This window comes from Nicotiana tomentosiformis, chromosome 4, assembly GCF_000390325.3.
Source record: "Nicotiana tomentosiformis chromosome 4, ASM39032v3, whole genome shotgun sequence".
NCBI classification, from domain to species: Eukaryota; Viridiplantae; Streptophyta; class Magnoliopsida; order Solanales; family Solanaceae; genus Nicotiana; species Nicotiana tomentosiformis.
In genome coordinates, this window is record NC_090815.1 from 21,208,314 (window position 1) to 21,220,390 (window position 12,077).

The 12,077-nt window shown below is 31.7% G+C and overlaps 1 protein-coding gene across 2 annotated transcripts; it reads right to left on the reverse strand.

Moving 5' to 3' along the window:
* Positions 1 to 3,544: 3,544 nt before the first annotated feature.
* Positions 3,545 to 10,692, reverse strand: LOC104098193 (protein indeterminate-domain 5, chloroplastic-like). Of its 2 annotated transcripts, XM_009604863.4 has the most exons (6): positions 10,481 to 10,692; positions 10,191 to 10,375; positions 9,116 to 9,515; positions 5,528 to 6,237; positions 4,457 to 4,780; positions 3,545 to 3,748 (listed from the first exon to the last, which is right to left on the reverse strand). In XM_009604863.4, the coding sequence occupies exons 2-5, from the start codon at positions 10,318 to 10,320 to the stop codon at positions 4,515 to 4,517; spliced, it is 1,506 nt and encodes a 501-aa protein (XP_009603158.1). In that variant the 5' UTR covers positions 10,321 to 10,375; positions 10,481 to 10,692; the 3' UTR covers positions 3,545 to 3,748; positions 4,457 to 4,514. The 2 variants fall into 2 exon arrangements, with proteins under 2 accessions (XP_009603158.1, XP_070055742.1); XM_070199641.1 differs by lacking the exon at positions 10,481 to 10,692 and having other exon boundaries at positions 10,187 to 10,319.
* Positions 10,693 to 12,077: the final 1,385 nt, after the last annotated feature.

Sequence of the window (12,077 nt, forward strand, 5' to 3'; positions counted from 1 at the left end):
CGAAGAGGGCGATCGCAGAAGCGTAAAGGGGTCGCAGGTGCGACAAACGTGCCGCAGAAGCGATCTCCCACTCACAGAAGCAAACCTAGTCAGCTCAGGCCCCTCTGCAGAAGCGGACCTTGGTCCGCAGAAGCGATGCCGCAAATGCGAAAATCGCTGAGCCAGACCACTTCATTTAATACGAGACTTGGGCATTTTTGCTCATTTCTTACACATCTTGGGGGCGATTTTGGAGCTGGTTAGAGAAGGATTTTCATCAACTAATTGAGGTAAGTAATTCCTATCAAATGTGAGTTAAATACATAGTTTATGGGTAGATTATAACATGTAAATTAGTAAAAATCTTGGGGTTTAGGTGAAAACCTAAGTTTTTGACAAAATGAGATTTAACCACGAAATTTGTTATGGAATTTAGTAAAAATCATATATTTGAGTTCGTGAGATTATGGGTAACAACTTTCTTCGAAATTTTTTGGAATTCGGGCACGTGGAACCGAGGGTGAATTTTATGAATCATGTATTTGGGGTTGGGTAATCCCTTCAATAGTTGGAATATGAACTTTTGAACATGTATTGATTATTTTATATAATATTTGACTAGTTTTGAGTCATTTTGGCACCGAATTTGGGGGTTTGAGCACAATCTTGGACCAAAACGTAGGCTTTGAGACGAGGTAAGTCTCTTTTCCAACCTTGTAAGAAGGAATTAACCCCATAGGTGAATTAATTAATATGTGCTCCTATTTGTGGGGGGCTACGTACACACGAGGTGATGAGAGTCCGTACGTAGCTACTAATTATGCTATTGTCCGGGTAGTCTAGAACCCATATCATGCTATACTTTAAATGTTTGCACTCTACTTATTAACTAAATTGCTTGAGTCATTTTGAAAATGTATAAAAGAATTGTAAAAAGTTAAATTTCACTCACTTGAAGTCGTGAAGGGGACACTTGACTGTTATTGAGAATTTTGTGTTTCTTTAAAGTATTTTCTTTCGTGGAACGGGCCGAAGGTAGCAGATAGATGTATCTATGGTTCGTGCCGTTCGACCATCGGCAATGCACAGTTTAAATATTCTTATGTTGGATCGGGCCGTACGATCTCGACATAATTTGCGCATGATAAATCTTTGAAACTATTTATAATTGATATTGCTTCAATGTCTTGAGATATAAATTGTTAAATGATAAAAATTAATTCGAGACTTAGTATTTGTGAAAGGATTATTTACTATTTCCTGTTATTGAGTTTTCAGTATCATTCATGTAATCCATGCTTAGTTATAATTCTTACATAATATTGTTAGCTCATTGTAAGTGTCAAAGTCGACCCCTAGTCACTACTTCTTCGAGGTTAGACTGGATACTTACTGGGCACATATTGTTTATGTACTCACGTTATACTTCTGCACTCAAATGTGCAGGATGTGAGGCATGTGCATCTGGGTATTAGTCTGGCGCGCACGCTTGACCCCCTGGTACGAGACTACACTGTGAGCTGCCTTTCCGAACCGTTCTGCAGTAGCCAGAGTCTTTCTTTTGTTATTGCTCTGTCTATTTCATTTCAAACAGTAGAGTAGTAATCTTTTCTATATTCTACTAGTAACCCATACTCTTGTGACACCAAGTCTTGGCACACACTAATAGACTTGTGCTCTTGGTTTATTTCATGGTTATGAATGCACTCAGTTGCTTTCGTTTTATTTATTTTAAATCTGTGTTTTTCTTAATTCTTTTAAATTAAGGAAAAAAATTTAATTACTTGGAAATTTATTAAAAAGAGAAATCACGTGGCTAGTTCATTGTTGGCTTACCTAGCGTCGATGATGGGCGCCCTCACGACCTATTATAAAATTTGGGTCATGACATCCCAGCGACGTACTGTAGATTGTGCTCGGATTCAGCTACTAGTAGAGACTTGATGTATAACTGCACGACATTCGTAGTTCTGAAGTCCCCTTCTACTTTATTTTAGTTGTGTGCTTTCTTTCAGACAACTTTATTTTATTCAGACCCTTGTTTGTATTATTTTAGAAGTTCGTGCACTTGTGACACCAGATTCAGGGATATATTTGGATGGTTCATTTGTTATGGTCTTCCACACTTTATTTCAGTAATGAACTTCTGTTTAATTTAATTTATTTTAAAATGATAAAAATTATTCTAACCTTGGCTTACCTAGTAAGTAAAATGTTAGGCGCCATCACGATCCTGAAAGTGAGAATTTCGGATCGTGACATAAATTAATATAATTTTATTTAAACACCGACTACACGTAAATTTTTACCCGCAAAAAAAAAGCATATACTGCCTCAATTCTATGTGTGTGTATAGCCTGCATCACCCGCAACTTGGTACATGCGCTGGAGAGAACTGAATAGTTTTAGGTAGATGGACAATAACAACAATAATAATTACACTTCAATTAAAAATTAATTTGAATCTCATATGAATTCTTCCTATCTATTTTGCAGAAAAGAATAATTATGTAGGTATTCACATAGAGATTCTAAAATAACTCTATTGCACACTTCATTTTATAAATTTTCAATAAGGCACTTGTAAAACGCATTTGGAAACACCTCCATAACTAAGTATATTAAATTTATCACTAGAAACATATGAAAATTTCTCTAGAATCAGCAAGAATATAAAGTAAATTATTACTCCAGCAGAACTAAACCTTATTTAGCAGAGCACCTAGTTCACCTTTGGCGCGTTTCACAGAAAATTCACAATAAAATCATAAATTGATTGAGACATGCTTTTAGAATAATCTAAGAGTAGATGTTAACATATTGCATGTCAAAAAGAAAATTTGTGTTGTAGCATCTGATCATCAAAATAAGATTTTGGGGAAAGAGAAGCGTAATAAGACAGTTTTTAGATGAATAAGTTATATACAATACCTATAAAAAAAATTTACATTATCAAATCATTTTTACCCGTTATAGTACGTAGATACCTATAGTTTGTAGATATCCTTTCCGTAATCTAATAGCACAAAATATTCTTTATACATTGTATATAACTTAAACTCCACTATAACTTACTAATCCAAAAGAAAAGAAATATACATACACAAACAATGAGACTGAAATATTTAGATGCAAATAAAAATTGTACTTTCTCATTACTTTTCATGTCTAAGAAATAGGAGTACTATTTTAAAAAATAATAATCTTTTACCTTTTTATGCTTTCCTTCAAATTTTACAAACTTTCTATACCTATATATAGTTCTAGTTCTTCTTTTGTCTAATCTTTTAGTGTGGGATTCCAAAACCCAATTATATAAATATATTATGAGCTGTCCTTTTCTGGTACAAAAATATATATGTACTTTTCTTTTTCTTTTCCTTTTCCTCGTCAAAATAAGAAATATAAAAAATTAGAGTCAGGATGGAAAATATATGCATCATATTATCAAAGCTTATACAAGGAATGGAGATAATATATATAAGGTCTATCTTTTTTTATAAAACTATATTTTTTGTGCCTTGGCCTACTTTCTTGAATAATTGGAAAACTAAAATGAAAGGACTAAATAAAATAGAGTTGGACTATATATATAAACAAAATGAAAAACAAAACCTTAGCAATTAAAGGACAAAAAGGAAAAAAGAACAACAACAACTCCAGAAACAAGTTTTTCTAAATATATTGTCTGCTAAAATCTTGAAGAAGACTTCAAACTACAGCTATCTGCTTCATCAGTTAAAAAATTCTCCTTTCAGACTAAGATACCCTGCAAATTAAACCATCGTATTAAATCAATAAAGATGTCCTTTTATGCATGGGGGGAAATTATTATGGAGAATAACATAGAAGAAAAATAAATTAAACAAAACATTCACAAGCAAGAATATTATGCTACCCTTAGAGATGGATAAAATAATACCAAGTTTGATGGGAGAATTAAGGACTAAGTTTATACTACTCTTAAGTCTAGGATTAAGTTTATATTATGTTTGGTTGACGGTATAAATTTATCCCGGGACAAAATTTATACCATCAACCGAACATAGTATAACTCTAGTATTCAATCGAACATAGTATAAATCTAATACCACACTTTATCCTATCTTATCGCACCTTATACCGCATAGCAAACAACCCCTTAAGAGTCAACAGAAATGAAAGGATGCACATACAAACACACAGACACAAAGGTATATTTAATACTCCCTCATAGAATCTTTAAGTTTTTTAGTAAAATTTATATATTTATAAACTATATAAAAACATGTTATAATAATTAATAATTCAAAATATTTTAAAAACATTTGAATAATAACGGTCAAAGAGACAGAAAATTTTCCCTAGAATAAGCAAGGATATAAACCAAATTATTGCTGAAGCAGAATTAAACCTTACTAATTAATTAGCAGAGCACTTGGTTCACCTTATATAGAGTGAGACATTCTTGGAATAACCTAATAGTACTAACTTTTACCTGTACTTTTTTGTGCTTTCCTTTTGTCGTCCTTGAACTTTTCACCTTTTCTTGAAAGTCACTGAAAATTTCCAGCACTTGCAAAACCCTGCTTGCTTTGCTGTTGTTGCTGTTGCTCTCTTTGGCTACTAAATCCCCCACTCATACTTCTTCTTACTATCTCTCCAACTCCAAGGAAATCTCTAGTTAACTGTTTCTTCTGTAGTGGTAATTGGTGCTGTTGCTGCTCAAAGTTCAACTTGGTTGCTTTGTTGTATCCTCCTCCATAGTCATTTTGGTCATGTCCATAAGCATTGAAAACATTCACAATGTCACCGGTCGGACCTACGTACAAAGGGTAGTCAGTCGAACATCCTTAGTAGAAAGTTTTATTGTGTATATACTATGTATATAGTTTCAAATATTACTTCTTATATTTAATAGAAGAATTGACCTAAATAGCCGTCCATCTAACCACTTAAACGAAAAATAATCAGTAGATTTATAATATATATGTATAATTCATATATAATATGTATTAATTAATATGTGTATAACCAGGTATAACCCGCGTATAATCTATATATACCGACACGAAAAAGTAAATAGTGAATTTGGTCGGCTATTTTTGTAAAGACCCCTATTAGATATTAGATATCCTTACCGAAAAATAGCAAGCTGTTAATATGTGTATAAACATGTATAATAAATGTATAATTTATGCATACAGACTCGAAAAAGTAAATAGTGAATTCGATCGGCTATTTTTGTAAAGACTCCTATTAGATATCCTTACCGAAAAAATAGCCAGTTGTTAATATGTGCATAACCTGGTATAATCACTGTATAATTTATGTATACAGACTCAAAAAAGTAAATAGTGAATACGATTGGCTATTTGTGTAAAGATCCCTATATTGGACATCCTTACCGAAATTCTTGGCTTCGCCATTGATTTCATGCAAGTGGTTCCCACTATGGTCATATAGGTATAATCAGTGTATAATATATGTATACCGATTCGAAAAAGTAAATAGTGAATTTGATAAGCTATTTGTGTAAAGATCCGTATTAAAGATTGGACATCCTTACCGAAATTCCCGGCTTCGCCATTGATTTCAGGCAAGTGGTTCTCACTATGGTCACTGAAAATGTCGCCAAAGTTGACAGCTTGATGATCAGATTTTGTGCCACTAGAGGATGAATTACCACCATTAGTACTATTTCCAAAGGCTTTCAGCAATGAGGCAGTAGTGCTAATATTACTTGTAGTAGATCCAATTTGAGCTGCCTTTTGAAGAAGTGCAGTGGCTGACATTGGTGCAACTGAAGAAGTAGTATTATTAAGATTATGGTTCTGAACTTGTGAACCATAGAGAGAAGGGATTGAACAACTAATATTTTGATCACCCAAAATTCCACTGGGCAAATTGATATTGCCATCATTATTCTGGAAAAAGTTGAGGTTAAACATATTGTTGTTGTGAAAATTTGGGAGTTGCATTAGGCTATGGATTGGTTTAATGTTGGCATAATCTTGATTGGATTCTTGAAAGAAAAAGGAATTACTAGTACTTGAGCCAATATTGGATGTACCAATGAGGTTGTGATTAGTATTGCCCAAACTCAATTTTTGATCAGAAATTGTGGAATTCTGCATTTTGGAGAAGTTGCCTAAATTTATGTTGCTATTACTTCCATATAAATGGCTGCCAATTGTGCTAAAATTTGGTACTGGATTTCTTGCAGTTTCCTGAGCCAAGGCATCACAAAAAGCTCTGTGTGTGATGAAACTGTCACGCCTGTGTAAAACACAAATGAGATACAACCAATTAATAGAGAAACCATAATATAATTAAGAACTCTTTCAATTAGAAAATAATACGTAAAGTAAAGGCTAAAGAGAAGAAAATAAAAAATTAGAGACAAATTAGATGAAGTTCGTAGCTGAAATTGAAACGACCAAAACATAAAGACTGGAAAAATTCAAAGCACCCTTGTTAAATCTGATTGCAGTTTAACTTCTATAAACTAACACGTAGAAAACATTTGTACACTATGAGATAATTCGTAATTACAAGTAATGTTAATTGAAGTATAACAAGTGAGAGTAGTAACTTGAAATATAAGACAATTTAAAAAATCAATAGTAATAGTGTAATTTTTTAAAACTGTCAGTATATATAAATTAAGTTAAGTTCAAATTATACTAATTAATGACAATGACAATCATATGTTTTTAATGAGATTGTCACATATAACCTGTCATTCTCTCTCGTAGAATAACTAAAACAAATTGTAGAACCTATAGCAAATAATACAAGAATGTCTTTAGCTAGTCTAAGTAAAAACTTCACTTTTACCATACATTGAATTTACTGAAACTCGTCATGGAAATTGACTTGAAAGTGGGCTCAAGTTTAAAGAGTGGTCCCATTCTAAAAATGACGAAACTGGTCAATTTGACCAAGGAGAAAGATATTGTAGATCAAAAGCTACTTAAGGACAAAATTTGGAGATAAAAATGAAGTTAAAAATGCATTTACATTCAATATATTCAAGCTATCTGGCCATGTCATTGTCAAATTAATGTTGTTGGGAGAACATCAGAATATATGTAAAAATTCTATATATGAGGAAGAGAAGAATTTTTTTATTAAAAACGGAAAAGAAGATGAGGAATATAATTGCCAAAAGTGACAGAAACATAATCAAGGATGGTCAGAGAATAAGTTGCCGAAACTGGATAATGAATAATGAGTGAACTTTCATTATCAATAAAAGACATTATCAATACTCAAAGAAGTGATACAAATGCCTGAACATGATATTCAGTAAATGAAATAGCCGGTCAAAAAAAGTCCATTAAATTAAAGTGAAGAAACCATATTCAACTACAGATATGGACACTGAATTTCCATACAATGCAGGAACATCGATACAAACAATCACGTTATATGAATTCGACTGAACTCATTTTTTTACTCTAATTATATTTTATATATATATATAAACTCATCCAATCTAGATTCTGAATTCGAGTGGTCTAAAACATTATCATGACTGCTAACATCTAGCCAACCCAGAAGGGAACAAACCTGACAAGGATTACCAGTTTTGCATGGCATAGCAACACGTGAATAAGTTGAAAAGGTAGAATTAACGGAAAAGGACGACTTTTCCTAGGAGATACTCTTAAGGATCGTTTGATTAACGGAATAAGAGTATATTTCCATATAAAATTTGAAAGTATAATTTGTTTCATGTTTAGTTGTAGATATATACTCTCTCCGTTCATTTTTACTATTTCACTATACTAAAAATATATTTTCACTTTTACTTGTTCATTATACTAATTCAAAAAAAACATAATCTTTTTTTTTTTATTTTACCCTTATCATTAACTACTTATTTCCTAAATCATTTCTCAAGATTTTTGGAAATGCTATCATTATTATGAGAAATTATAAAATACATAATTCATTATTTTTTAAAGGGAGTGCAAAAATCAAAAGTACACTTCTAAAAGTGAACGGAGGGAGTAATTAATTCTTTGTTTTTACAACTTAATTATATATATGACCATATGGTGTTTCACAGTGACAATTTCACGTGTACACATTGTCTGTACCAGTAAAGATCCAAAAACAAAAAACCTACCAGAGAACAAAACAAAGAACGAAGACCAAACAAAACGAAAGAAGATAAGAGAAAGGTGAAAAAAGAGTTCAAAAGGAGAATCTGTAACTGTAGAAAAACTGGAGACAACTTTTTTCTTTAATTTTCCCTCTCTTTCCTCCCTGGAAAATCTAAAACTAGCCCTAAAACCAAAGAAGATGCCAAGCATTTATCAGTATTCAAATAGCATCATCACTAACAACTAGACAATCGTGAAGTTATAGTAAAATTTGTGATGATAAATCAAATAAAAAACCAACAAAATTGATTAATCAATCGATCTGGGATGCAAACACAACTCATAGCAATGGGCACTGCAAGAAAAATATATATACTACTATATAAGAGTGGCTATTAGCGTAAGAAAAAATGGTTCCTAAAATACTGATTCTAGTCCCTAAAAGTCAATAACTCATTCGTTATAGGCGTTGCCGCTAAAAATCAATAATGATGAAGTCTCCGTTTCAATTTAAGATGTTTACCTTTCTTTTTTAGTATGTTTAAAACAGAATGTCCATACCTGTATTTGGTAACTCTTTAAATTCAACATTCTACATGGCATGATTAAGGTTACAAGATTCAAAGGGCACTTTGATATATTATACAATCAGATCTTTCTATAACAACATCTCTATATAACAGTCATTTACTATAAAGCTAATTAGTTTTTCTCGAAATCAATTTTTATGTTATGTTAATATATATCCTCTATAACAGAACTTTATTATAACAGCCAAAAAGTATCGGAACAAATGAGGATGTTATAAAAAAGTTTGGTTGTATACATTTTTAGTTTAAGACAACAAGATTCAAAAGTCTTTCTTAATTTTCTAAACTCCGTGCGTAATCAAACGAAGACACTTAAATAGAAACGGGGGAGTAAATGATTTTTTGGATAATTTTTTGCAACTAAGAGAAAAAAAGAAGAAGAAGTAGAAGAAGAAGAAGAAGAAGTAGAAGAAGAAGATAGATAGTAACTAAGCTAGTTGAATGTGTACAAACCTTGAGAAAATAGTGCCACAATCACATTTATATTCACGAGTGCCACAAGTTTTTGTATGAGCTTTCCAATCAGACTGAACTGCATATTTCTTGGAACATTTCTCACACTTGAATTTCTTCTCACCATGTTTTCTGAAGTAATGTTTTTTAATCCCAGTGAGATCACCTAATGCTCTGGAAGTTTCATGGTGTACACATGTGATTTCAGGACAAAGATAGACCTTGCGTTTTACTACTTCTTTTGTATTCTTCTGTTTTAGTTTCCAAGGCAAATTGTGTCCTCTTCTGTGTAGTTGTAAGTTTTGTTCCCTTTGGAATCCTTTGTTGCATACCTCACATAAGAATCTGTTTGTTGCCATTAGTGTCTTTGGTGATAAAGCTATCACTTCTGCATCTGGATCTGCTCATGTTTTCATCACCCAAAATAAAATAAAAAAAGTTAAATTTTTTTTCTTGATAATGACAAATTATACAACAATAAACCCAGTTAAATCCCAACAAGTTGGGTCGGAGGAGGGTAATGTATACGCAGATCGTACTCACACCTGTGAAGATAGAGAAGTTATTTCTAATAACACCCTCGATTCAGGAAAAGCATAGTCACAACATGATAATGACAAATTATAATAATTTTAATTCATCATCTATATATGGTGGAAATTTACAAAGATTATAGAGGGGATATATATCATATGAAAATGAAGAGAGATAGGTGTTTTTTTGTTGCGGAATTTGCGTTTCTGGTTGGTTTTAACCATCCTCAACGTTAATGAATAAATTATATATGAAGAAATTTGTCAAATGGTTCGGATTTTTGGTCAATTCTAGCCTTTATAATCCATTAGCAGGTAGGATGGTTTTTGTTGCACTAAATTCAGGACCTATCAAATTAGGGTTTCCTCATATTTTTAGAAGGTAAACTTGAATTTCAGCTGTAAATTAACTTTTATTTTTTATTTTTGTATATATTAAAAAGAAGAAAAAAGAGAGAAGAATTTAGTCCTCTCTACTTGTGTTCTTTTGGTTCAAGAATTAATTCTCTTTAATTTTAAAAAAAAAACAATTAGATACTTGCATGGTGTAGTGCCAGGTTGATTTCTTCTCTTCTTTGTTGGTGCAGCTTGAGCTTGAGTTTGAACCATAGATGAAGATGGAGCTAAAGAATATTGCTGCTTTTGAAGGAGAACTTCCTGTTGAATATTCATCTTTTCTTGATTTCCCTCTTCTCTTCTTGTTTTGTTCTAATATTCTTCGGCGGCCCTGTATCGTTTCAATTTTATCGGATGTCTAGAAAGGACTAAATGACGAAAGAAAACGAGAAGGAAAAAGGAAAAGAATTCAATTCAATAAGCTTCACTTACAAACCTTATCTATATATAGAGCCTCCAGAAACTCTTTGCTGCTAATGAATTTGAGCTAACATAAAAAAGAGAGTGGCTTAGTAAGAGGAAGAGAATCATTCCATCATTAGCTGTTTGATGTTTTTTTCTCTTTCTTCTGTAATCCTTTTCTATAAATGAAATTCTCAAAAAGGATGTTATGAGGTTTTTCTATGTGTTTTAGGTGTCATGCATATGCACAAACACATATCCATAGTTCCATACCATTATTTATTTATTTATTTATTTTTCTCTCTAATATTTTCCAGTCTTGTTCATTATATATCTCTATTTTATACTTTTATATCACTAATTAAAATGCTAAAATGAAAAAATAAAAAAAGAACCTATTAAAAGGGAAAGAACACACATTATATTACTTGTACTATCTGCAACAATTGGCTTAAGTAGGACTCCTTATACTAGAATTAGACAGCCCAATTACTATTTCTGCATAGCTAGCATTCCACACTAAAATTAGATAGACTAATTTCTATTTCTGAAATCTAATGAAATATACCAAAATTAGCTCATCAACATTTACAGACAAGTTTATACGAAAAAATTGGATTCCCTTCCAAAATTTGAATAAAATTGAGAAGGGGATAAGGTATTGACGAAATAAATTTACTCACGCCTAGTGTTTAATAGGAGTATTACATATGTTTTCTTACATATACTACTTCTCTTACTTAATTATATGGATAATTAATGTATATTCTCCTCTCAATTCATCACTTAATCATGATAAATTAGTCATATTTAAAAATAATTTACAAATATTATTTCAAATTTTAAATCTATGACCAATGGATTAATATAAATATTGAATGCGAGTAAATATTTTATCAATTTTAGTGTGGAATGATGTGATGGTACTGACCCCTTATGTGTAGCATTTGGGTCCCCCGACCAGCAAGCATTGCCTCTCTTTCTCTCATTTCGTATCTTCTAACTCACTCTCAGACAAAATGCTTCTTCGTCTCCTTCTTCTTGGCTGTCACAGTGAAAGAGGAACTTTAAAAATAACCAAAAATATAAAACTAATAAATCCCTTTTTTCAAATATCAATAGCTTGCTAATAATCAAAATAAATATTCCAAATGCATATAAAAATGTAAAGTCCTTGTCCAGTTTCGTTTTGCCCTTTTGTGTCATTGAAACGCATCTGCGTTTATTAGGTGTGTTCTTGTGGAGCCTGTTTGCTAAAGATCATGCATACTGTCACTTTTCATTCTTCTGTCTAACTAATAAATTAGACTGGAGTAGGATTTGAAAAAAGTAAAGAATAACTCCGGTTGGAAGAAGAGCGTTTACTGTCAAAGCTGGATAGTGAATTCATAATATAAAATTTATGAGTTCAACCTTTACTTCTTACTATAAAGTTTTACTATTACAAAAAAGTGAATCAATTATATAAATTTTACGGGTTCAATCTTTAGTTCTTACTATTGTACCCATTATACTTTTAGAACTACAAGTTTTCAAAATTAATTATTTTAAAAATAATAATTTAATTTCGTACATATATATCTATTACTCTCTGTCGACAATGGTGAAATTAGTTGAAAACATTGACTATA

What these genes read in the sequence shown, in the direction of transcription:
- LOC104098193 (XM_009604863.4), bottom strand. Translation starts at nt 10,320, where the DNA reads ATGAATATTCAACAGGAAGTTCTCCTTCAAAAGCAGCAATATTCTTTA. An exon ending in TCAACCTGGCACTACACCAT is followed by an intron (nt 9,516 to 10,190) that starts GCAAGTATCTAA and finishes AAACATGAGCAG; the next exon opens with ATCCAGATGCAGAAGTGATA. An exon ending in TGTGGCACTATTTTCTCAAG is followed by an intron (nt 6,238 to 9,115) that starts GTTTGTACACAT and finishes TGTTTTACACAG; the next exon opens with GCGTGACAGTTTCATCACAC.